This window comes from Camelina sativa, unplaced genomic scaffold, assembly GCF_000633955.1.
Source record: "Camelina sativa cultivar DH55 unplaced genomic scaffold, Cs unpScaffold00485, whole genome shotgun sequence".
NCBI classification, from domain to species: Eukaryota; Viridiplantae; Streptophyta; class Magnoliopsida; order Brassicales; family Brassicaceae; genus Camelina; species Camelina sativa.
Genome location: NW_010921708.1, coordinates 110,503 through 136,443, shown reverse-complemented (window position 1 = coordinate 136,443; position 25,941 = coordinate 110,503). Strand labels below are relative to the sequence as shown.

Below are 25,941 nucleotides of genomic sequence, written 5' to 3'. Positions count from 1 at the left end.
TGCTCTTCAAGCATGGGTTTTAGGAGGGAGAGGTTTTGGAACCTTCTCCATTGTAGTAGGCTGATTCAATGGATTTTCCAGGTCTTGTCCAGGTTCCACAACAAATGTAGTGTTAACTTCTTTGAGATGCTTGACTCTTCTTTGCTTTGTCTTGGTGGAAAAGACTTGACCATCAATGGTTGGCCTTTTAATTCCTTTCTTGATGCCAAATTCCATTTTGAAATGCTCCCCATGCTCAATTCTGATCTTGCCTTGTTTCACATCAATCACTGCTCCTACTATTTCCAAGAATGGTCTTCCTAGGATCAGTGGATCGTCTGGTTCCTTATCCATATCAAGGATCATGAAATCAGTAGGAACTTCCACTCTTCCATCCTTGAGAAGCAAGTTTTCCAAGATACCAATGGGATGTCTGATTGTTCTATCAGTTAGAACCAAATACAGACTACTCGGTTTAAAACTGCTGAAACTCATCTTGTTGGCAACTGACAGTGGCATGATGCTGACTGAAGCTCCAAAATCACACAAGCATTTGTCAAAAAATTTGAAGTCCTATCGAACATGGCAAAGTAAAAGAGTCGGGATCCTCCAATTTCTCCTCGATTCGCAGTTCAGGATCTAGGCACACTCCACTCCTCAATATTGCATTTCCAATTTCCTTGATAGTATCCTTAACCTCAGTCTCCAGCTGAGCTGTCTCCTTGATGATTTTCTCTCGAAGTTCGTGTGGTGGCAAGAGCTTAGGAGGTGGAGCTTTTCGCTTGGCCATACGCTCTGCAAGCGCCTCTAATTGGATGTCAAGAGCAGCATTGAACCTTTCCTCTAATCCCCCTTCCTCTGCTACAGGCAGTTGAGGTTGATCTGTCATTTGAACGTCTACTCGATGTATCATCCGATCACCATCATCGGGTGTGTCATCGGGTTCTGCCTCGGGTAGTTCTTTGGTTTGTGATTCTCAAACCAGTGCTCGATCATCAACTTGATCAGTCTCCTCGGGTGAAGGCTCGGGTTCATACTTGGATATGTAGTAATGGGACTCATTCATTCCATAATGATCCATATTCTCTCCATCTTGAACATTGCTGTTCTCAGTGAGGTAGTCCTCATAATCATCATCAAGGAAAATGGCTTGGGCAGTGGCAACCTTTAGGTTCTGAACAGCTTTACCTGGAAGCTGATTGATTTTTTGAGGTGGTTGGTTGTTGTGGTGGCCCTCTAGGTACCTCAGCTTAGTGTTGAGGGAATCATACTTGGCATTCAAGTCATTATATCCAGAATCGATTTTGTTGCTCATCTCCGCGAACCCTTTTGCATTCTCCATAGCAGCCGATGCTTGGTTTTGTATCATCTGCTGAATTAGGCCGCGTAGGTCAGCTTCTTGGGATTGGTTCTGCGATCCTTGCTGTTGTTGGAATCCAGGTGGTGCAATTGGTTGGTTGTAATTGCTAGAATATTGCTGCTTAGGAGCATAACCTTGATTGTATTGGACAAAAGGCTTTTGCTGGACCTGGTTCCCTTGAACTGCTGATGGGTAGATTTGGTCTTGAGGATTTGCAACATTCGGGTTACGGTATGACAGATTTGGGTTCGGTTTGTAGTTGTTATACCCTTTGTTGTAATCTCCTTGGTTGTTGATGTAGTTCACATCCTCTAGCTGAGCATTCTCCCCATCTTGTTGCAGAAACTGCTCTTCCTCTGAGATTGCATGGACATGCTGCTGCTGGTTGAGGAGCCTATCGAGCTTGTCATTGAGGGCATTCATGTCTCTCTTGTACTTGGCATCTTCCTCTCCTGTAGATCGCACAGTGCGATCATATTCCTCATTGTAATGCCCATCAGATTGAGCCAAGTTTTCCACTAGATCCCAACCTTCATCAACATCTTTGTTGAGGAAGTTACCATTGCTTGCGGTGTCCAGCAACATCCGTATCTTAGGGACCACTCCTCGGTATAGTGTACTCAGCAATGATGCATTGCTGAATCCATGATGAGGGCATCTGCTTGTGTATCCCTAGAAACGTTCCCAAGCTTCACTGAACGTCTCATTGTTCTTCTGAACAAAGCTGGAGATGTCATTTCGCAGCCTTGCGGTTCTGGAGTTGGAGAAGAATTTGGCTAGAAACGCCTTCTTGCATGCTTCCCAAGTGGTGATTTCTCCCAGATATGTGCCTTGTCTCCCAAAGAAAATGGGAACAGCCGGAGTTTGAATCCATCTTCACTAACTCCATTAATCTTGGTTAGGCTACAGAGCCTATCAAACTCATCCAGATGGTCCAATGGGTCCTCCATTGGAAATCCATGAAACTTGTTGCTTTGTATCATCTGGATGAGACTACTCTTTATCTCAAAGTTGTTGTTCTGAACAGCAGGTGGCACAATGCCATGTCTTTGAGTGTGAGTAGATGGAGCATCTCTTGCTCCTATGTTGGTCCTCTCTTGAGGAGCTCGTGGACTATTCTGATTGTTCATTGTCTCCTCAATTGGTGTTGGTTGTGATTGCTAGACTTGTTGTTGTCAGAGTAACCTTGGTCTGTCGATGTTATCGATGAAAGGACTCAAGTGTTGGCTACCCTTGGATCGTGTTTGCATGCACAAGCAGGTGACCGAGTGAGTACACGAAGGTCAACCCCATCCAGGTGATCGAGTGACGGGTCGGGTGGGTGCTCGGGTTGTTCCTGAAATGCAAAACAAACAAATACAAAGGTAAAAAAGTCAGTACCGACCCAAATTGTATAATAGAACTTGATCTAGCAAGTGCTGAAATCTTAAAAGTAGCAAATTAAATTCAACCAAATGGCAACAACGCCAAATTGATAACAGGATTTTCACCCAGGGTATCAATTCCCTATGCAGTTGTAGTACAAAAGGTTATCAATCCAAATGGTTGTTATGCTAGCAGATGATATATGATTAGAATATGCAAGCCAAGCCAAGCAAGAAATGTTTTTGATCTAACAATCCTAACATAAATAAAAGAAATCAAATAAACAAGAACCACACGACATAAGCACTCGATGCAAGCATTCGAGTACAGGATCAGGTGGGGTGATCGAGTAAACAAAGAAAGTATGAACAACTCGAGGGTGTACACGAAGCTGGTGATCGAGTACCAGTTCGGAAATAGGGTCGAGTGATGTATAAAAATGTAAACAATCAAGATGCAAAAGCTCCTAAGGATGGGGTAATCGACTCCTAAGTGTTCCTGACCAGTATGGATGTCCTACATGCCTCAAGCAAATATTCCTTAGACAATGAATCTCTAAAATCTTGTTAAAACACTCTCGTGATAGAAACAATCAACCTTGATCACTTTCCTACCCAACTCTCGTTGGAGAAACATGACCAAGCAGGCAATACAAACCGATTCATTATTGTCAATAAACTCCTTACACATCTAATCTCTTAGGCTAAGTGAGTAAATCTCTAGCATTGATTGATTTAAGCATTTCATCTACATCTCTCGATGGTAAAACACCCTAGATCTAATCTCAACCTCTCGGTCTGTTGATTTCATTAAGAACACCAATCTAGAAAGGAATTTATAAAACATAAACAACCAAGCTAAGACATCCTAACCGATCAAGAACACCTATTTGTCTATTCCATCCCTAGAAACTTTATTTCACTACTCAGATTTCATTGCATAAAACACAAAAGCATAGATAAACGAAAATTGCATTGTATTGAAATATAAAAATAGAAGTGAAGAGTACAGAGTAAAAATCTAAAAGAATAGCAAAAAGAAGTAAAATAAATCCTAACAAAATGGAAAAAGAGTTTCAGTCGCTCAAGATCTCTCTCAGAAGCTCTCGCTCTCTGGTTTGAGGGTCTGCGGCGTGCTAGGGCGAGAGGAAGAAGAGGGGGGATTTATATATGGAAACCCCTTTGACCTAGCTTCCCAGTCCTGCCCGAGGGTCTGCTCGATGGGGTGCACAAGGATGAGGTCGGGTTACTCCTCGGGTAGGTCTTCAGGTTGTTCTTCCTTCTCTTGGATCCTCCTCGATCGGGTAGGGGTTCGGACTGTTCTTCCTGCTCAATAGCTCCTTCGGGTACATGCTCGGATTTGTCCTTGTTTCTCCCCATTTTAGGCTCTAAAGCACCTGTTTCATCCAAAGTATGCAAATGCAAGAATGCAACACCCTAAATGGCCTAAATGCGAATTCCTACAGTTAATGGCCTAAAAATGCTAAGGTAAGGATATAAATAATGCTAAATATGGACAAAAAAGGATGCTTAAAACATGTAAATTAGAGAGTTATCAAGGAGAAAACACAATGAGTTGGAGATCGTGTCTCCAGAGTATTGCCACACTGTCTTCAACTGAAGCAGAGTTTGTTGCTCTAACTGAAGCAGTAAAAGAAGCCTTGTGGATTCATGGACTGCTGAAGGAGATGTATTTTGAGCAAGACAAATTTTTAGTGTGGTGTGATTCAAAATCTGCTATCAACTTGTCCAGGAATTATACCTTTCATGGTAGGACTAAACATGTGGCAATCAAGTTCAAATTTATCAGAGATGTGGTAGAGGAAGGTAATGTGGAAGTGCTCAAGATCGACACTTATGAAAATCCTGCGGATTTGCTTACTAAAGGCATACCAATGCAGAAGTTCGAAACAACTTTAGAGTTTCTAAAGTTGCTTGACTGAGGCGATAAGTTCGTCATAGCTGAAAGTTAAATCCATGTAAGTGTAGGTCCATGAAAGGAAAAGATAAATAGAATCAAAGTGGAGTGTTGTGGTTATTGGTTCTGATTTCAATTTCAGTGGTTCAGTTAGTTTGATTAGGTTATAAAGAATTGAAAAGCAAACAGTTATCTCCAGTATGGGATTACTGAATAAACCGAAAATAAGAAGCTAAAGTCAGAGACTCTATCTGCAGTAGAGGCTTTGCTGTTATAACATAAAACAAATCGTTTCTTATTATCATCTTCTTCATTCTTTAATTTTTGCTCAAAGTTTTGTATCATGAGTGAGAGACGAATAGCGAAATCCGCCATTGTTGTAATCTCGGATTTGTGCTGGTTATTGTGTCTCATGTTCTTAGTTTCTTTCATCGTTACGATTATTTCATTCTTGTCGAGTGATTCCGCATATGTTCTGCAGAGATTGATCGAAGTCTGAGATTAATCAAGGCTCGATTCGTAACATTGAGGGATGTTCAGTTTTGGATCAAGAGCTTTGATTTGGTAAAATTCAGTTGGATATCGAAAGAAAGCAATAGATACGCATATACTTTGGCAAAATTTTCTCTTCCGACGAATGTTCCTTTGATTCTTTACAATCATGTTCCCAGCTTTTTAATTTCAGACTTGTAGTGTGATTACATGCATCAATAAAAGTTTTGTGAGTTAGAAAAAAAAAAAAAAAAAAAAATTTAAANTAAAACTCCACTTAAAAAATTTAACTTCTTAGGTCATCTCCAATGGAAGGTTGTTATTTTTAGCCACGTATAATTTTTTAACAATAAATTTTATACTTTAAACAAAAAAATAAAAACCTTTATAAGGTTAATTACAATTATCCTCCTCCAATGGTAAAAGTGTAAGTGGTTTTATTTTATTTTAATTTAACTTCTTATTGATCAAAAGATTTTATTTTCAAAATATAAATATTGGAACTTAACTTGTTTAAATGTTGTGATCCAAATTTTATGTTAAAGATTTGGTGAAAGTGTTTGATGTTGTATAGAATACAAGAATTGGATAAAGATTTGGATACATAGACATTGAGCTATCACCAAAAGCATTGATCATAGATTCATAGGTTTAGAACCATGCCTCTGACTTGTTTTGCTCTCTTGTTGCCTTGAAGAGTCATTGCAATGTCATTACAGCAACTAGACACGAAGTGATAAAGTATTCAAGAACCAATGGCCACCAGTACACAGATTATCTCCATTCCAGTACACAGGGAAACAATGCCTCCACACCAAGTCCACCTGCAGCATTCCAGTTCCTTCGTCATAATCATGGTAAGTCAAAGACGTCAATACCATTTAATTTTAGCTGGAAACAACTCCTAGCATTGAACAGTTAACTGCATTCGTCTGCTCATCATTCTGGTTTCTTCAGTTTGGATAACTCCACCAATGCATCTTCTAGGGGTTGATTGATCACCTATTTTTTAGCCTGCATTGGATAAAATTTCCCCAAGTCCATTCAGATTTCAAAGAACAACAACACACACATGAGACTCTGGTAGCTCTAAAGGCCTCACCTTCAGCGATGGAATAAAGGCAAGAACTTCATCTACGGTATCTGGAGAAGCATTTGCAATAAGACATATCTGCAGATAACAACACAACATTAGAAAGAATGATTTAGTAGAGCTTGTTATACCTCGCCATCAGAGATATAATATGTTTTCAGAGGTCTACAAATATCTAAGTTTGAAAGCAACACAATAAAGAAAAAACACAGAGAATGATAAAACGAGTCTAATCTTAATGGGGAATATATGGAGATTAAAAACTATAATGTTAGAGAACTAGAGACTCATTCAGCATGGAGAAATGTTGTGAGTAGAGATACTAACACATGAATTATAATGGAAAGGTCTTCAGACAACCCAACCAAGTGTCTCTTAATTCCATCTAATATCTGAAAAGCTTCACAACCCATCATGCATTCAACATTCTCAGGAAGATCTACAAATACCAATCATCACAAATCAAAAGGTGAAATCACAGAACCAGGAAAAATCACAAGCAAAGTGGGAAGAGTTTTTACAAACCTTCGAGGTTCTCAATTCAAAGGATTTCGAAAGTTATGAAAGGAGATGATCCAATCAATCAAATCCTCAATTCGAATTTACAATTGAATCAATCTGTTTCCAAATCAAAAACAGAGGATGAGTATGAATCAATCGACGATCGAAGAAATGTGAGAGAGAGAGAGAGAGAGAACAGAGACGAAGAAAAAATATTTTCTTTTTTTTAATATTAAAATCTACACCTAACCTATTCGTGACACGTGACTAACAAGAGTCGGTTCTTTGGAGCACTAAATAAGAGTTGATTCTAAAAGAAAGAGTTATTTTTTTCATGCTAAATTCTGACAATGGAGATGCCCTTAGTTTTGCGAAAACGAACATACACCAAATAATGTCGTTTGCTCTACCGTAAGGCCGAGTCGCAAATATGAGCACACGGATTAAAATAAAAAAAATTAACAAAAAGAAAAAAAAAATTACGAATAAATCCACATAATGATTGATTTGGGGCAACGTGTGATTTTATTTAAGTAATGGGGAATCTTGTTTTATTATACACCAAATTGTCATGTGACCACCACACTCACGTAATTTTGTTGACCTAATAGTTATATCTTCTCTGCATGTATTCTCGAGAAAGTTAGCTTTGAAGTATTTTGAATATATAAGTAGTAGTTTATATAGCTATGATAACGTTGACGCAAATAAATAATACCGTATTGTAATGTTTAATTAGTTCCTCGACTAAACATCTCGTGCTGTCATGCATTTTCTAACGTAGAAATCTGTGCAGTTGTATAAGGTTCAACGTACCAAACTTATTCTTATTTCCTACAAACTCGACTCGAATTTCATAAATGCAAACCCACTGAATTGATTTTTTTCTTCTTCTAATTGTTATTCTTATTTCTTACAAACTCGACTCGAATTTCATAAATGCATTTATGAATTGATTTTGAATTGAATATATAGATTTAAAATCTTAACCAAAATATAAAATAAATGTCAACAAAACTAATAAAATAAAAATAAATAAATAAAAACAAAGTTGATGGAGTAAAAAATTCAGCGTATATATTACGATCATATTTTTATATAGTAGATATTTTAGGAGAATAATTATTAGGTTAACGTCTTTTCCACAGTATATATACTCTTTTCCATAGTATATACTACTCTCTGTTTCACAAAAAAAAAAATATATATATATATATATATATATATATATTTTAAGTGTTTCTTTGTTATACGAAAAATGTTATGTTGTTTTCATAATTTGAATCATTAATTACTTAATAAAATAAGGATATACATGTCTAATTTAAAGTTTCTTTAATTTATGTGAAACATATTAAAATGACATATTCTGTAAAATGGAGGGAGTTTATATAAACATGAAACATTGCTAGTTCATTGAGCTGACTTAGAATTTGTTACATTTCCTCTAAAAGAAAGAATTATTTTTTTCTGTTTCCTATCTTTTAAATTTTAATTTTGGATAAAAATTGTAAGAACTCAACTAATATTGTAAAGAAAATGATTTACCAATAAAACTTGTAAAAAATGATGAAGTAGTGGCGGATGTTCGCTAGACGGTGAACGAGTATCTGCACCTCCTAACATATGGTTAAAAGTTTAAACTTAGACGGACACGATTTCTAAGTATACATGTTTTATAAGACCAACACAATTTTTAAATTTAGAAAAAACTCGAGTATTAAGTTAATAAGCTCTTAAGTGGGCAAGTAAGAAGATTGGTTTTATATATAAGTAATTCTATTTGATTAAAAAAACAAAATAAAACCTCAAAACAACGTAAAGATGCATAAAATGTTTTGAAGAGATGCCTCGATCAAAAGATAATGAGCAACTTAAACAATACGATACAATCATACAACTACTAAAAAAATTACTAATCAAGTAAAATGATCATGATTTTATTGGATTTGATTGTTAGTGAGCTTGTTGGTAATAATTTTGAGTGAAAGTTAATTGTGTGTTTACTTGTTTTGTAGAAAAAACCCCGTAAAATTCATAAGAAACCACATGGTTCATGAACAGAATATCTTCATGCTCATTACTAATGTGAGTGGTAAAATTTGTGTCGTGTGAATACAGTTGGCTTGTAAATTGAATACCAAAATAACGCGTTTTTGGTCTTCTACAATTTACCACCCAGCCCAAGAAAAAAAAGACAAAGAGTAAAGAGTAAAGAAGATGACAGACAGAAGTGTCGACATTAAAATTCTAAATACTACTATTTAATTACAGACGTATTTCTTTAAATTATAGTACTACTGTCATATTCTTATCAAACGCTATACTCATATTAAAGGAAACTGATGGATTTGCCTCTCGAATATTGAAAGTCAAATAAGCGTAAATTGTTATACTAATTGCAATTAGCAATGAATAGACGTTAGTTATAAGCGTATCTCCATTAATTAGTAAATAATGAAGAATAAGTCCTCTGATCAGTACAATAATAGAAATTGGTGTTGGGGCCTCCCCGTCTACCAGACTACTACGGTCAAGTAAAACGACCCAACCCGTTTTTTTTCTTTTTATAATAATAATAATAATAATAATAATAATAATAATAATAAATACTTTACAACTAGTGGTCCGATACTATTAGCCACCTAGCCATAATTAAACCAAACAGTAGAAAATATCAATATCATTAACCAATAAATATCCAATAATTAAATAACCAATATTTAAAGCATAGCAAATATCCAAAAACCAAACAACAGAAAACATAGAACCAGCAACCTAGCAATGTTCTAATGACCCAACTCTAGCAACCTAGCAATGCCAGACAACAATTAATCGAGTCCCTAGAACATCCTCCTCTTCATTGCCTTGATTCTACGATCACACTTTGTCTTTACCTGCACTACAAACACAAATTAAGATGCATGAGTATTTTATAAACACTCAGTGAGATAATCCTCTCATCTACTGGACTATACACACAAGCAACTGAGATATCAATGTCCAAAACAATCAACAAACAAAGCAAACAAACCAGGAAGCAAACATAGTCTCGCTGGAAGGGAGGTGTCGACCGACACCAGCCAAGTGTCGACCGACACTGGCTCTTGGTGTCGACCGACACTACCCCACAGTGTCGACCGATGCTGCTAACTAGTGTCGATCGATGCTGCTAACTGGTGTCGACTGACACCCACTTGGTGTCGATCAATATTGACTCTGCATTCGCGAACCGCTCAAAGCTGAGAGTCGAATTCCACTTCCCATCACCTCCAATCCGTCCAATACTCAATCCCAAAGCCATATGAATCCGTAGGAACCCTATAGCAACCATAACAAGCAAGAAAACACCACAAACAACACCAAGCAAGCAAGACAAATGAAATCTCAGGCTTAGATCAGCCATGGTCATGCACTCACCTCTTTGCAGGAAGTTTCTGACCAACAGCAACAAATCCAACCTTCCTAGCAAGCTTCTAGCACCTTCCTAGCTTCAGATCTCTCAAGAACAGCCAAGAATCTCACCAATCTCTCCCAAAATCTCAAGAACAACTCTTTTCTCTCAAAAACTCTAAACGGAGACAATACAACCTTCCAAAATCCTTTTCTGTCGACAAAACACTTAAATATCACGGTTCAATGGTTTTCCCTAAACCAAACCGATCCAAATCAATAATTAAATCGAACTGGTCGAACCAGAAATTAATGGTGTCGATCGACACTACTCTTGGTGTCGATCGACACCCATCCCCAAAATGCAGAGTTTTGGTTCGCGGATGTTACACCAAGAATCATGTTTATTTCTTCTTCTACTACTACTTTTTTTCTTCTCTTTATAATAACTAACAAGTTCTAGGTCTATATGTGACAACCCATCCCGTGGACCCCACTAGCCTCCAGCTAGCTGCCCCAACGGACCGTCTGTGGACCCCGCTAGCTCCCCACTAGCCGGCCCAACAGACCCCAAGCTGGCCCTACAGGGCATCGATTCTAACCCATCACTGTGGATATCTCAATCCACCAGTAGGTTATTGGTGCGCCAGACATTCCTCGAACCCTTGTCCCCACCCTTTAACAACCTTCCCACAGGACAAGCTGTCACCAATTGATCTGCAGGTCAATTGGTGACAGCTTGTCCTGTGGGAAGGTTGTTAAAGGGTGGGGACAAGGGTTCGAGGAATGTCTGGCGCACCAATAACCTACTAATGGATTTGGATATCCACAGTGAGGGGTTAGGATCGATGCCCTGTAGGACCAGCTTGGGGTCCGTTGGGCTGGCTAGCGGGGGGTAGCAGGATCTACGGACGGTCCGTTGGGGCAGCTAGCGGAGGGCTAGTGGGATCCACAGGACGGGTTGTCATACTATACATTTTTCTGAATCAGACGCCAATGCATTTTTACATGACTTTTTCTCAAGTACCATTCGGACCAGCAATCTCTACGTTTTTATATAAAATACTTAACCAATTAATTTAATTTATTGCCATTTGGTCGTCTTTATCTTATCATTGCTTGTTTTTTCCGCTTTAAATTATTTTTGCCCCTCTCAGTCAACAAATATCATTATATGTATAAAAACCAATTTATACTAGAAAGGGTTCCTAGATTTTGTGTAGCAATTTAAACTACAAAAGACTTTCTATTCAAAAATTTAGGACAGCGATTATTCTCAAGAACAAAACAGATTTATATTTTATTTTTGTACAATTTAATTTGATTATAGTTACTCGAAACAGGTTTTGGTTTTTATATAATATTTTCGATATCAAACTAAGGATAATGATGGACATGTTAAGCTTGTGGTATGCATGCATTAGATGCTTTATATAAAGAGAAAGAATTTCAATCCCTTCATATACATAATATTATGTAAATCTATATTAACATTTTCACAGCAGTTTTAACAAAGAAGTTTTGGAGTTGAGATATTTTTAAAAATAAAATTATAAAACAAAATATTGATTCAGCTGTTTTCCATTAACAAAAACAAAGATTTCCTAATTTACCTCCCTATTAAATCTGAAATAAAATTTTCCATTTTCATCCTCTTAATAAATCTCTATAAAATCTTTATAATAATCGATTTCAAAATAAAAATTTATGAGGAGCTTATAAATCAGCTACATTCGATTTTCTATCTTCCTAATTAATCACCACATTCAATTCTAAAATATAATTTTGTTCCGAATTTCTATATACAAAATCGTATAAAGAAACAAATTAATGGCTCAAAATTAATCAAAATTAATCTCATAATATAAACTTGGCATATTCCCATATATATATTATGCGAATATGAAATCCTTAATTAGTTGCTAATGCGTTCAATCTGTTGCTTGAAAAGGTGGGGACATATTCAACTTAATTTCTCGCCTATAAATACTATTCTCAAGTTAGCATCACCAACGACATAAAAAAATGCACTTATTTGCTATGCTCATTTGGCAGCTGCACATATACAACTGTGATGAAATATGTAGAGATGTCATGGAGGGATCACCGAATCTGGGGCAGTCCCTGTGCCTCCCATGCGGCCATGCCACAACTGAATGATAATGTTGGGACCTCTATGTTCTTTTGCTGATGGAAAACAGTCTACAGTAGCTGACTTTTTAAAGTTTTTATGCTTTATAAATGTCTCTCCCACTCTTTTTGTTTATTCTTCTCTAGGTTCAATACCTCTTATTTTATTTTTGCTCTATCTTTCAAATTCACGGGTTATAGCTTCATGAGTTTGAATTAGTATTAATATAAATTTGAAATATCATTATTTTGGTGCTGCAAAATTATTCATTAATATACATATCTTGATTAAATTACGATTATGTAATTATTTCTTTGTATATTACGGGTTAAATCCTAATATTAACTATCAAAATACACTTATACAATTTTAAACACTAAATAAAACAAAGAAAAATTAACAAACAAATGCAGCTTGTAATTTTTATATTTTAGTTTAAATGTATTGTCTCGCGGTGTACCACGATTTAAAATCTAGTATTGTTATAAAATTTGAGCAAAATACTTTAACAAAATCTAGTTTCACGTTTTCTTCTCAACATGCACTTTATAACAAGATTGGACTTATTGGTGTGTCTGGCATTTATAGGTTCTATAGAAAAAATTTGTGGGAGTTTCTCGTGCCTTTGTTTAATTATAAACTTATAGGGTTTTAGTTTGGGAAAAATGTCATTAAAATCCCCAAGTCTACATTTTTGTTGATTTAAAGCCCGAACTCTGCTTTTGGAGGAAAAAACACCAATTATTTGTTGACTTCTAAATAAATCGCAAACTCTCGTTGACTTAGCCTTTTGAGGCACAACTTTAAGTGATCAAACGGAGAAATTAAACGGAGTTAATTATCCGTTAACGAGATCCGTTAATAGCAAAACGACGCTGTTTATAACACCCTAAAAATCCCAAATTGAGAAATCGATTTTCAATTTTCCCAATTCACAAACCCTAATCAATCTAACCCTAATCAAACATGATATCTTCGATGACGAGAAGATTCTAGATTTCTTTTTGTTATACACTGGAAGAATGGTCGACCAATGTTCTCTTCAGTTCTCGATGTAAAGATCGTTACACCGGCTCCACAAACAAACTTCAATTGCACTCCACGGTCGAACGAAGCTACCACCGATGTCTCTGAGCTAGAACTCATCTCGTCAACTCGAAGAAGAAGAGAGAAATCGAAGAAGAAAAGAGAAATTGAACAAGAAAAGATAAATTGAGATCGATTAGAGTTTGTGAATTGGGGAAATTGAGAATCGATTTCTTAATTTGGGGGGTTTTAGGATGTTATAAACAGTGTCGTTTTGCTATTAACGGATATCGTTAACGGATAATTAACCCCGTTTAATTTCTCCGTTTGACCACTTAACGTTGTGTCTCAAAAGGCTAAGTCAACGAGAGTTTGCGATTTATTTAGAAGTCAACAAAGAATTGGTGTTTTTTTCCTCCAAAAGCAGAATTCAGGCTTTAAATCAATGAAAATGTAGACTTAGAGATTTTAATGACATTTTTCCTGTTTTAGTTTCTATAACGTTTGTTTCTTTTTAGAATTTTGTTTCTTTTTAGAATTTTGTCTTTTTTTTTAGTTAGTTTCTATGTATTTAGTTAAGAGCTTAATTTGTTTCCCTCTTTTAGGCTATGTCACTGGGAAAGGCTTTGCTTTCCTCTTTTAGGCTATATTTCTGGAAAAATTAGTTAGTTAGCCAACTTATTTAATTTTAACTTGTATTCTTTTTTGGTTTCACAATAAAATTCAGATGACAGGCAAAAAAAATGTGAGAGAATGGGAAAAATAAAACAAACACGCGCCGGGGCAGACGCGTGAGTCTTCTTCATTTCGAGACGACGCCAACGTAAAAAGTACAGTTTTCCCACTTGCAGCAAATTGCGCCTGAGATCACGTGATGCTTTCATTCCCACGTGACTCCTCAACTTAATTATCACTTAAATCATTATTAACTTAAATGATTTAGTATTAACTTAAATGATTTAGTATTACTTCCATTATTAACTTAAATGATCACTTAATTATCACCGTTGTTGTTCCAACGGTATTTGTTGACGGTTGGAGTCTACCAAAAAAAAAATTATGGAATTGGAAGAAGAAAAAAAAAAAATTTTAAAAGTTTAGTGGTATATTGAAAGATCGAAAAACAAAGTAGTATTAGTAATACTGTATTACTAACGATGAAGCCAAATAAAAATACAACAATAAGTTAATAACTACTCTTTCATCTAGCTCATTAATTACATTACATCCATACAAAATGCAAAATGTTTAGTTAGGTGTATATACTGTATCATTCCCAACCTTTTCTTTGAAACGCGCGTTATCTTTAAGGCTAATTAAGACTTCCAAAATGAACCACTAGAAACAAATCAACAATACTATATCAATCGCATCTCACTCACAAACCAAATTTAAGTAAATCTAAAAGAGAGAGTATACTAAATTAAGAACCTCCACGAATTAAGTATGTGAAAAGAGTTGTATATATTTTACTAATCCGAAAATTCTTGCACAAAAACAGTCTTATAGAAGAAGTACTAATCTATCCCACAAGGTAGTACTTTACTGCAAAAGTGGCAGATAAATGAGAATAGATGCCAAATAGAAGAGAATGATGAGGCCAAGTGGCCGCACTAAAGAGATGCGACCTCGTTTTATTGGCTATGTGCTTCCGCTTCTGTTCTGCATGGAATCTTCAATCTCAAGACTCCAAGTTCGGTGAGAATATTAAAACTTTTAGCATACTATATTAATTATCATCAAAAGATTACAAAACTTAGTCACGTTAATATCACGGATTCTTCAATATAGCTAGTCACAACTTAATTGTGGAACTCAAAAACTTTATCATAACTGTCCTTTTAAACATATCAATATTTAAGAATTTTATGATTCTTCAGTTTTATTTATTTCAAATTATTTAAATATTTCAATTTTAAATAGGTAAAAATGTTTTAGAAAGGTTATTAAAATATGCCAAATTTTCTATGGATGCATTAAAACTTTAACTTCTACGGACGATACTAATTTGGTTCAGTTAATAAAAATTAAGAATCAAAATACTTATTTAATATATATTAAAATTTTATGCGTCAATTGAAAATTGTGTTGTTTACCATCTAAAGCTACATTATTCTTGAATTTTTCTCATGTAAATATATATTTGATTATATGTTTCTAATATAGCGTGAGTCAAATACATTATTTTAGGATTGATATATGAAATATTTTAATATATTTTTCACTGGAGGAGGCTCTATATAAACGCTGAGAGTTGGTTGGGTATCACCAAGGTGAGCTTGAGAGCATCTTCCAAAAGAGAGAGAGAGAGAGAAGAGTGAGTGTGAGAAAGAGTGAGAGAAAAAAAAAAAAAAAAAAAANAGGTTAACTTTTGAGTGAAACTTAGGGTTTATTTCTCATCTTCTTGTTTTCTTTGCTTCGTTTCATCTTCAAAAAAAAAAACTCTTCCCTGGTCTTGTTTTCGTCTTTCATAAATCAGAAATCACGATTTTCTTATGAAGTGTTGCTTTATGAGTTTATATTTTGCCAAAACTCATCTAAACGACAAATTTTTGTAAAAGAAAAAACAGTTCAGGTGTTTTTAAGAAAACGAGATCCATCTTTGTTTTCTAAAAAATTATTATGAACTTCTCTTAATATTCTTTTTATTTTTTCATTCTTTATAGAGTTGATCAAACTTCATGGGCATTTTTTAGTTCCCCTCAAGATTTGATCCTCTTATTATTTATTTTTTGTTCATATATTTCTTTTAGTTTTGATCTATGGAGGTTGCTTATTTCAAACCTCGTTGATCAAAATTTATTTATTTAGAAAAAGAAAAAAAACCAGTCTTTGATTTTTTTTTCTAAAAAGACAAAGGTTTTTTAATCTAATTTTTTATATAATCATTTTTCTTTGTAGTATATTTTTTTTTCTATATTTCAGGAAACTCCAATGGCGGATTTCTTCGGCGGCAGCGGCGGCGAGCTTATGGAAGCACTTCAACCTTTTTACAAAAGTGCTTCCACGTCTGCCTCAGATTCTGCGTTTGGATCTTCAAACGCTGCGTTTGTGTCTGCACCAAACGACCCATATTCTTCTTCCTCCTACTATAACCCTCATGCATCTTTCACAACCCCTTACCCGGATCTTTATGCCGGTTCCATGACCTATCCATCTTCATTCGGGTTGGATCTCCAACAACCCGATTCTCTAGAACAAAACTACCAATCTCAGTTCCATTACCAAAACAATATCACTTACCTTCACCAAGACAACACCTGCATGCTCAACTTCATCGACCCGAGTCAACCGGTTTCTATGACCCAACCGGGTCCGGTTTCAGGTTCGGGTTTGGTTTCAAAGCCTGCCAAGCTCTATCGTGGAGTGAGGCAAAGGCATTGGGGAAAATGGGTCGCAGAGATCCGTTTACCCAGGAACCGAACCCGACTCTGGCTCGGAACATTCGACACGGCTGAAGAAGCCGCGTTGGCTTATGATCGTGCCGCGTTCAAGCTTCGTGGCGACTCGGCTCGGCTTAACTTTCCAGCTCTCCGATACCAAACCGGCTCATCTCCGTCTGACTCGGGCGAATATGGTCCTATTCAAGCTGCCGTAGACGCTAAGCTTGAAGCCATATTAGCTGAGCCCAAAAATCAACCGGGCAAAACGGAGAGGTCATCAAGGAAAAGAGCTAAAGCCACAGCTTCTTCGGCTGAGCAGCCGGCTGCACCACAGCAACATTCCGGGTCGGGTGAAAGTGACGGTTCGGGTTCGCCGACGTCAGATGTTATGGTGCCGGAGATGTGCGAAGAGGCAGAGATGTCGTGGAATGAAAATTTCATGCTTGGAAAGTGTCCCTCTTACGAGATCGATTGGGCTTCAATTTTATCGTAAAATATTAGGATTCTATTCATTTTTGTTCATTATAACTACATGTGTTGTATTTTCTGTTTAAAATTAGGGGTTCGTAGCTGTGCTTAAAATTTGTAATTTGGCATTTTGTATGAATGTAATGCAAGTGTGTAAATTATAAGACTGCTCAAGCTTTTTTTTGTTCATGCCGTACCATGTAGATTATGGACACCTCAAGCTTCGTTTTCTTAATTGAAATGAATTTGGTTAGGTCCCAGTTATTTTTTTACTATTGTCTCATTTAACATCGCTTCACATAAAGATATACACATATACCGTACAGGGAGTACTTAGAAAAGTGAGAAAGGTTATTATGAATACATATTCCAAGTTGGTAACATATCATGATCCTTAAGTTCCGTTCTGCAGTAGGACCATTGTGCTCAGCTTAAAAATGATTAGAAAGTAAACTAGACTAATGGAGAACCATATAGAGTGAAAATTTGAAATTTAAATTGCTACATTTCTAGCTTAATATTGTTAATTTTAGTCAAATTTCGAAGAAGTCAAAAGAGGAACACAAGAGTGGAAGAAAAGGACCCTTCTTAGTGAAACTTTAGGTGGTATCAAAATGATGTACCAATTCCAAAATATAAAGTCTAGCTTAATATTGTTACATTCCCATGCTTTTTCCTTCAGAATAGACTTTTAAAAGAAAAAGAAAAGACTTTTAAAAGAAAACTTCATGATTTATCCACTTGTAGGAATATTATTTTTCCAAAAATGGTTGAATTGAGAAAAAGTTAGTTTTTATTTTTTAACGAGCAAATATACTTTCAATGGAGAGGAAAGACTCCGATGGTAAGATGGTAAAAGAGTGTCCAAATTGAGAAACTCCAGGCCAAGACCAAAGGATGAAACAATGTATTAAGAAGTATTTACTTTTAACAAGTTCAGCAAATCAGAAACAATACTGCATAATATAAAATACTAAAGTAATCTTAAATTGCATAAATTCTTAAAAACATCCTATATTATTGAAACAAAAAACTTCTACCAACTGAAATACGGAGGGAGTATACACTAACCGTCGTCTACCAATTGAAATAAATCATAAATTGCAATGAAAACATTCGCATCAACACTAAAAATATGATATCTGATACTCGCAGCGTTTATTATGTTGAGACTGTTTTGCTTTCTATTTTTTCTCCATTCATTGAATCCATACACTAAATTCAAAGACTGACTCGAGGACTTAACTTTAGATTGAAACCCAAAAGACAAAAAGTCAAAAGACGATAATTGTAACGCACGCATGGGGCTGTCAAACAGCTGGATTGATACAACCCAGGCCTAGAGACATTTATAGAGCGTAACGTATACCAATATATATTTATGGGCATAGTCGTCAGTTTAACAAAAAGAATTAAATAAATGATATCATATTACATTTGACGCGTTTGAGGGGTATGTATGAATCGTATTATCCGCAAAACGAAAAAAGAGAGAGAGAGATCAGCTAAACCCCAAAAAACTAAATGTAAAAAGATCAGCTAAATTTACCGATTTCCATTTTCTTCTTGATAGCTTTTTGACCATGGTATATAAACGCGTCTATTATACCAGATACCGTGAAAACACCTGTGCATTTTTACATGTTTCGTTTCAGATTTTTGATTCAACCAACAACTTATGTTATGGACTAATGGACCTATGGTGTATGTTATAGAGAGAGATAGGTTATCATACCTCCGACTATGGCACAAACATTCGTCAAGAAGTGCAAGAACGATATATGTTCCTCTGCAAATGTTACCTGCCGAAACACCACATTTCTATTAGGAGGAATATGAATATATTTACTTTTTATAGAATTGGAGTTGGAACACAACACACTCACCTTGATTGGTGATAGATCATAGAAGAAGAAAACTCCTGGCAAAGATTGCAGTTGACCTGCTTCTGAGCTCTTTACATGTTCAGTCACCGAGAACTGCACATTTTACCTCAAGTTCAGATCATACGATACTCAAAATAAATAGAGCATAAGGTCAAACAATTAAAAGCCTCGCTCCACCTGATTTGATTGAATTGTGTGTCCTCTGATATCTGTGTATACTGTTGGTACAACCTAATAAAAGCAGACGAAACAGAATGGAGTAAACACGGAATTTTAATGATAAATGTAACTAGCATATCATGCTTGTCTTGGGAACAAACCTTGATAAAGTATTGGTACATAGCATTAGGTGTGTCTTGACTCCACTGGACTCTGCAATTTCAAGTACCTTAGAGAGAGCATGAAAAAATAAATAGAATGTGAATGGAATAGACCAGAATGGTCATTACTTGTCAAGAGGGTTTACGACGCCAGGAAAGTAGTCCCCATAAGTCAGTCTATTGATCTTGTGACTTATCTGCAGGGAGACACAACATATTGAATTATATATAATTAGAAGCATAACAATGAATTGGCGCCAATAGGATAAGTCGTTTTTCTTACGTTAAAACTGTCTTTCTGAAAAGCAAGAAGATCATGAACGTGCACACCCGACTGATGAAAGCTTTTCCCAGGAGCAAAGTGGAAGTTCCCAGCCACCTTATTTACCTCCAAGAACCCATAGATATTGCACCCTTCCCCTTCTTCATCCTTTACTCTTTGTAGAAAACCTTCTCGTTTACACTGAATCAGAAACATTCAATTGAAACGTGTTTAGAGCCTTACAAGTTACAAGTGCATAACAAATAAACCAACCACACACAAGCTTTTGAGAGTCTAACAGGGAAAGACGAAAGAAGACAAAGAAAGAAAGAAACAAATGAACTAAGCTTGCTACTACCACAATGAAACACAGATGTAAAGAATTCAAAAGGTTCACCTGGTCAATCAAATCTGGATTTGTAACTCCCCAACCTTTCTTTCGGTATGCTTCACGAACATCTTCACATGTATTGCAACAGTCATGCTCTTCCTGTAAGGATAAACAACATAGGTCACATGAAAGCAAAAAAGAGCCAGATTGAAAAAGCACCATCACCTATCCTGCTGACATAATAAGTCTATATATTGTACAGAAAACAAGATCCACTATGACATCTCTTTTCTGTTTAATCCATTCTAGTACTAAACAATCAAGGGTAATCCTAATATGGACTGGAGAAACCATGATCCAAATGCACTAAGCAGAAAGACAGAGAAAGATAACACAATTACCGCTTCAGCCGCATAGCAAGAACCACAGTAAGTCTCGTTATGTTCCAGCCTGCCACCATGTTTCTGCAGTGGCTTTTCAATCTGCACAAGCACAAAAAAGTATGAGACTTTACAAGGGCCCAAAAACAAACCACTTTCAGTTCTTGCCTTTATATAGTAAAATTGCCATTTTCCTGCAACTCTATCCTAGCCGGATGACTATAAAAATCCCAGAGAATATAATGACAAGTATACAAAAACAGTTTCAGTCTTCCATTTACGAAATCACACATTATCCAGTCCAGAAAGAGACAGAGAACAAACCTTAGTAGCGCCTATTCCGTCCTGTCTTGCCTCGATAGTGTTTCCATTAGAATCTAACCTTCTCTTTATAATATCATGTTTCTGCCAATTCACACAATTGACAACCTTACAACATGTTTCAAAGCATAAAAACTAAGAAGAGTCACTGAACTAATACAAATAACAATTTCAAAACATACCACGTCAAGATGAAGCTCTCCACTAATATCCATGGCATCAACACTAAGAATCGAACATGCTAGAGCAGGAAAAGTAATATCAAACTGCATCATAAATGAAACTTATGAGAGAGATCTACTAGACACTAGAAGAAAAAGAAAAACATCAAAAATCACATTACGTTAATTCGTAACGTCTCTCCCCTTGAAGTATCCACTATAAGCTTCGTCTCCGTGACGGTATGAAGATATAAACCTAAAACAAACCAAAATCAAAATTCAATACATACATCATGCAAATCATATATACAAAAATCGGAAAGAGACATCTTAAGAGCTCTCAGACGTACGGAGCTCGGAGAAGAAGAGAAGGAACATAACGACGGAGGAGAGGAGAGTGATTACGCCGCCGGACAATGTCCGGCTGTAAAAATCCTCATTGATCTTAGGATATGCATCTAGATTCCGCAATTTATTCAAGATCCCGGCCATATTAACACCTCGTGGGGGACGAGACTCTCTCAGATTCAGTTCCCCGGATTCAAAATTCAGCACCGGATTATGAAGGCCGGAGCGAAGTCAGAGGAGAGAAACGTCGTCGGAAGCGAAATTCTTCCGACGATGCAGATCTCGGAGAGAGTGACTGATGAGAAGTTTGGGTTTTGGTTCTTTGAGTCCGTCTTCTTCTCCTTCCTTCCCCCGTCGGACGGAGTAGCGCGTACGGTCTGCGTAATCGGGTTTGTCTTTGCCGTCTTTCACTGTTGGAGTAAACGACGTCGGCTCATATTCAACTTTGAAGAATTTAAGAGACCTTTTGAATTGGATCATACATAAATTGCTTGATTATTTGATAGTAGCAGGCTAGGCCCAAAATTGATCCATGATATAAGAAATTTTTTTGAAGATAATAAAATTCTACATGTCTAAATATAATTTTGACCAAGTTATATGATTCTTTCAATTTGGACCAAGAGAATAAAGATCCATAAAGTTATTTAATGCCCCGACCTTCAAGTCTTTTAACGGGCTCTATATCCACTTCCGACATATGGGAGAACCTTTCTTCGTAGGCTTCACATCCACTCTCAACCGTTGATCCAATCATATCTGACGGCTGGTTTAATATATTCGTGAGGCTTTAAATACTTGTTTACCAATTCTATAAATCAGTACATGATCTTTTCCTGTGTTTTTTACTTACTCGCATTTTTCGGACAATCACTACGTGATCTTTCATAGTATTTTGTACTCTCATGACTTTTGACCGAAAATATAAAAACACTTACGTGACATAAGTGGCCAAATCAATTATTTTAAACCTCTCTACAAACTAGAGTATCACAATTCATCCCCACTAACAGATCGCAACGTTTTCGTAGCGCACCAAGACCGTCACCCCTGACAGTGTGAGCCCTCCATCAACTCTCTTTGCGGGTCCCATGTCCACTTCCCGTCCATGGGCTCAACTCTCTTAGTGGGCTCCAAGTCCACTTTTGGTTGTGGGCCCACCCAATCTAACGGCTAGGTTGCTACGTCTGGGAAGCTGTAAATACTAGTTTACTGATCCTACAAATTATGACATGATATTTCTATGTGTTTTGTACTCACTCGCATAGTTACGACAATCACTTTCCGGAAGGTCACCCATCCTCAAACTACTCCAGCATAAGCACGATTAACTGTAGAGTTCTCTCAAGACTTGTGATATCTTGGTTTGCGGAGAGGTTTAAAAGAATTAATTTGACCACCTATATCACCAAAATGCATCTTTTCGTCAAATGTCCTGAGAGAACTCCATATTTAAGTGGGCTCTCCATAAATTTATCTGTTTCGATCGATGCATCTTCATATTGACCAAATCTTCTCCTTGTCTGAGAATCTCTCTGCATAGTCCCGGACTTCTCGCCCTTGCTCACTCCGGCTCCAAGCTCTCCATTCACTTTTTGAGCTCAATGGTCCCGAACTGAGCCACCTCGACGCCGAGCTCATTGACCCTCCCCCCCAAACCGCTAGTGACATGCGCCCTAGAAGGGGACCCAAAGTCAACATTCCTGGCCTTTGACGAGAACTAGAAACCCGGAGGGAGTTCTGGTCCCAACAAATACCTCATCATTTATTGCTATGTGATATATTTTTATTCAAAATATTATTACATATATTTTGTCGTGGGTGATGTACATATATTTTACCCTGTTTAAGCATAGTTTATTCATCTCTTTTGCATAGTTTACTAAATAATTTTGTCATTTTTGTGTACTTTAGCCTCTGTTTGTGCATAGAGTAGAATCTGCATTGCATTTGAATGTCTACATGCATAAACAGGTGAATTTGATCCTTTGGAGCTTGGAAGTGAGCTGAGGAAGAAGAGGATACATCCAATGGAGCAGATCAAGGTTGGAATGGAAGAAAACCAAAGTCTCGAGGCCACGTGACCATCACACTCGACTGTGTTGGGAGAAAGACTCGGCCAAGTGAAGATCAGAAGAAGAAGCCACTCGACCGAGCACATGGTCGAGCATTTACCCAGTCGACCTTCTATTTTGTCTGCTAGCTAATCAGGGTTTCCTTCCCTCACTATATATACCCCTTGTACCCTATGGCAGCCCACAAGTCAGAAATATCCTAGTGGTCCTAGAGAGTTTGGGAAAAACCTAGTTTTATCCCCTTTGGGAAACTTTTACATTATTGCATCATTATCCACTTTTTCTTATCTTTACCCAAATTTTCAGAGTCTTGTAAACCTTATAAATTTTGATCTGTTTGGATTTTGATCTTGCTTCTTTGTATTTAGTTGTAGATCTCTCTTTTATCTATCTAATCATGCTTTTTTAACCTTTTCTGGTTTTGTGTTCATCATCATGATTTATAGATCTGAGTAGTGAGCTAGGATCTTAGAGATGGTTTAGGCTGGTTTAGGGTTATGATTATCTAGACTGATCAAGCTTGTTTGTTTATAAATCCTTTCTAGATTAGGTGTTCTCTATGCTATATTTGTTCTGAGAAGTTAAGGATAGATCTCAGGTTTCCTTTCATTCAACAAATGTTTATGTTGCTAGAATAGACTAATACTGGAGATTATTGTGCCTAGCCTAAGAGATTAGTTGTCTAGGGTGGTTTTTGACAAATAATTATTTGGATCTTTAATGCTTGTTTATTCATGTCTTAGCTAGTGAGAATGGATTACTATTGTCATGAGAGTGGATTAGTAAGTATAAGAGGTCATTGTCTAAGGATAACTTATACTGCTTGAAGTTTGTTGATCAGTTTAGATAGTCATAGCTTAAGACTAGCCAATGAATCCATCTATAGGACCTACTTTGTTTATTGATTGTCTGTTTATTGCATCATAGTTGTTCTCGGTCTTGTTTATTTTGCATTATGGGTTGTTATTTAGTCTATGTTTTACGTTTTAAGTCACTCGACCTAGCCACTCGACCACACTCTTACTGAGCTTGGTCAAGTGCTTGATCGAGCACCATCTGGATTGCTTGCTTTACATTCTGTTTATGCTTTGAATCTCTGTTGTATAGGTCTCTCCTTTAGGTGTATAGGTCTCTCTTTTTGGGGCGCAAGAAAACACATCAAAAACCTAGGTTTACACTTGTATTTGTAGGTTTTGGGATCAATTAGGATTGTTAGGGCTAAATTTGTTTTTTTATAATGTTAAGTGCAGGATAAAGGCTTTAGGAGGCTATGACTAATATATGGTGAATACTTTACTCCGGTCACGTGAGCTGTGACCGCTCCCAAGGACAGCTTCACATTGGTCACACGCCTTGTGACTGGTTTCGGACTTTCTTCTTCAATCTGGTGTAAAATCTATTTGATAGCTCGTATGAAATTAATTATTTAATTTTGACTCTTTTAAGCTATTATAAAATTTATAAATGTATGATTTGTTTTTTTTTTTCTTTTTCTTTTTCATGTCATAATATATATAGAGTGTCTATATAACTCTTATATAAAATAGTCACTGTTTTACTTTACAATTAACTTAAATTTTTAAAAATTTATATCATATTTAAACAAATGTTTAAGAGGGGGTTACTTTACTGTTAGTATATATATATATATATATGTATATTTCTAGTTTTAGTAAATTCCTGTTCATTTCATTCATTTTGGTTCAATTGCTAAATTAGGTTTTTGATCGGTTTTCTTAATATTATTTCATTTGTTTGCAGCAAGGTTCCATTTGTTTTCAATTTAAATAATTTTTGTTGGGTCAATTTTCATAAACCTGATATTCAGTTTAATTTAATTTGTCATAACATTAATATATATACACATTTTGCTAAATCAAAATAGAATTATTCCTAATTAATTTTTCTCTAGAATAAATGTACACATGTTAATTTATGAGAAGGTGACTACCAAGGAGATGTGGAGGGAGACTGCAGGCTGGGATCTCACCCGAGTTCTTCCCTATATCCTTGATTTTATCAAATTACACCTTGCATCCGTTGTTGTGGATACTGTGACGGGGGCTAGTGACATGTTATGTTGGAGTAGATGTGAGGGCAATTTTTCAGTGAAGTCGGCCTATGCTCTCTTAACTCAGAATGGTTCACCTACACAGATTTGTGGGACCTTTTTTGAACGCATACGGAAGGTAGTCGCGCCAGAAAGGATAAGAACTTTCCTATGACTGGTAGGTAATCAAGCTATTATGACAAATGCAGAGCGGTACATAAGATATCTCTCTGATACGAGTCTTTGTTCGGTGTGTAAAGGGGGGAGGAGACTATTCTTCATATTTTACGTGACTGTCCTGCGATGTCGGGGATATGGCAAAAGTTGGTCCCACAAGATATAGGGCTGGTTTCTTTTCTCTTTCAATACTGGAATGGCTTTTTGTTAATCTGCAGAGTAAGGAGGTCATGGGAAATACTGAATGGCCAACTTTGTTTGCTTAATCAGCTCGGTGGAGATGGAAGTGGAGATGCGGGAATGTGTTTGGGGAGAACTGGAAGTGCAGAGATAGACTGTAGTTTGTGAAAGATCAGGCCAGGGATGTCTTAACTGCATTTTCACGACACAGAGGTAAATCAGGGGTAGTGGAACGTATTGAGACTCTCATCTCATGGAAGTTACCATCAGCAGGTTGGGTAAAGCTCAATACAGATGGAGCCTCCCGTGGTAATCCGAGGCCTACGACTGCCGGGGGGGGGG

General features: G+C 36.5%; 2 protein-coding genes and 1 long non-coding RNA gene across 3 annotated transcripts; 1 reads left to right on the top strand and 2 right to left on the bottom strand.

Annotated features, from left to right (window-relative positions):
• Positions 1-5,608: 5,608 nt before the first annotated feature.
• On the bottom strand, positions 5,609-7,038 carry LOC104773187. The gene is made up of 4 exons (XR_765043.2): positions 6,732-7,038; positions 6,534-6,645; positions 6,216-6,284; positions 5,609-6,127 (listed from the first exon to the last, which is right to left on the bottom strand). It is a non-coding gene; the product is annotated as an uncharacterized LOC104773187 (long non-coding RNA).
• An 8,548-nt stretch (positions 7,039-15,586) lies between these two features.
• LOC104773186 (ethylene-responsive transcription factor ERF055-like) lies at positions 15,587-17,295 on the top strand. Its single transcript, XM_010497763.2, has one exon. It carries the CDS (start codon positions 16,192-16,194, stop codon positions 17,131-17,133), a length of 942 nt encoding a protein of 313 aa, XP_010496065.1. The 5' UTR covers positions 15,587-16,191; the 3' UTR covers positions 17,134-17,295.
• A 1,207-nt stretch (positions 17,296-18,502) lies between these two features.
• LOC104773185 (endoplasmic reticulum-Golgi intermediate compartment protein 3) lies at positions 18,503-21,567 on the bottom strand. Its single transcript, XM_010497762.2, has 13 exons — positions 21,120-21,567; positions 20,952-21,025; positions 20,791-20,874; positions 20,612-20,692; positions 20,309-20,389; positions 19,974-20,066; positions 19,598-19,777; positions 19,444-19,511; positions 19,315-19,366; positions 19,172-19,225; positions 18,995-19,087; positions 18,844-18,910; positions 18,503-18,735 (listed from the first exon to the last, which is right to left on the bottom strand). Exons 1-13 carry the CDS (start codon positions 21,259-21,261, stop codon positions 18,644-18,646), a joined length of 1,161 nt encoding a protein of 386 aa, XP_010496064.1. The 5' UTR covers positions 21,262-21,567; the 3' UTR covers positions 18,503-18,643.
• Between the last annotated feature and the right edge of the window lie 4,374 nt (positions 21,568-25,941).

Bases quoted from the DNA above. Each gene is read 5' to 3' on its own strand.
- LOC104773185 (XM_010497762.2), bottom strand. From the start codon at position 21,261: ATGGCCGGGATCTTGAATAAATTGCGGAATCTAGATGCATATCCTAAG. The intron at 21,026-21,119 runs GTACGTCTGAGA...GGTTTGTTTTAG, and splicing joins TCTCTTCTTCTCCGAGCTCC to GTTTATATCTTCATACCGTC. The intron at 20,875-20,951 runs GTAATGTGATTT...TTTATGATGCAG, and splicing joins GAGAGACGTTACGAATTAAC to TTTGATATTACTTTTCCTGC.
- LOC104773186 (XM_010497763.2), top strand. From the start codon at position 16,192: ATGGCGGATTTCTTCGGCGGCAGCGGCGGCGAGCTTATGGAAGCACTT.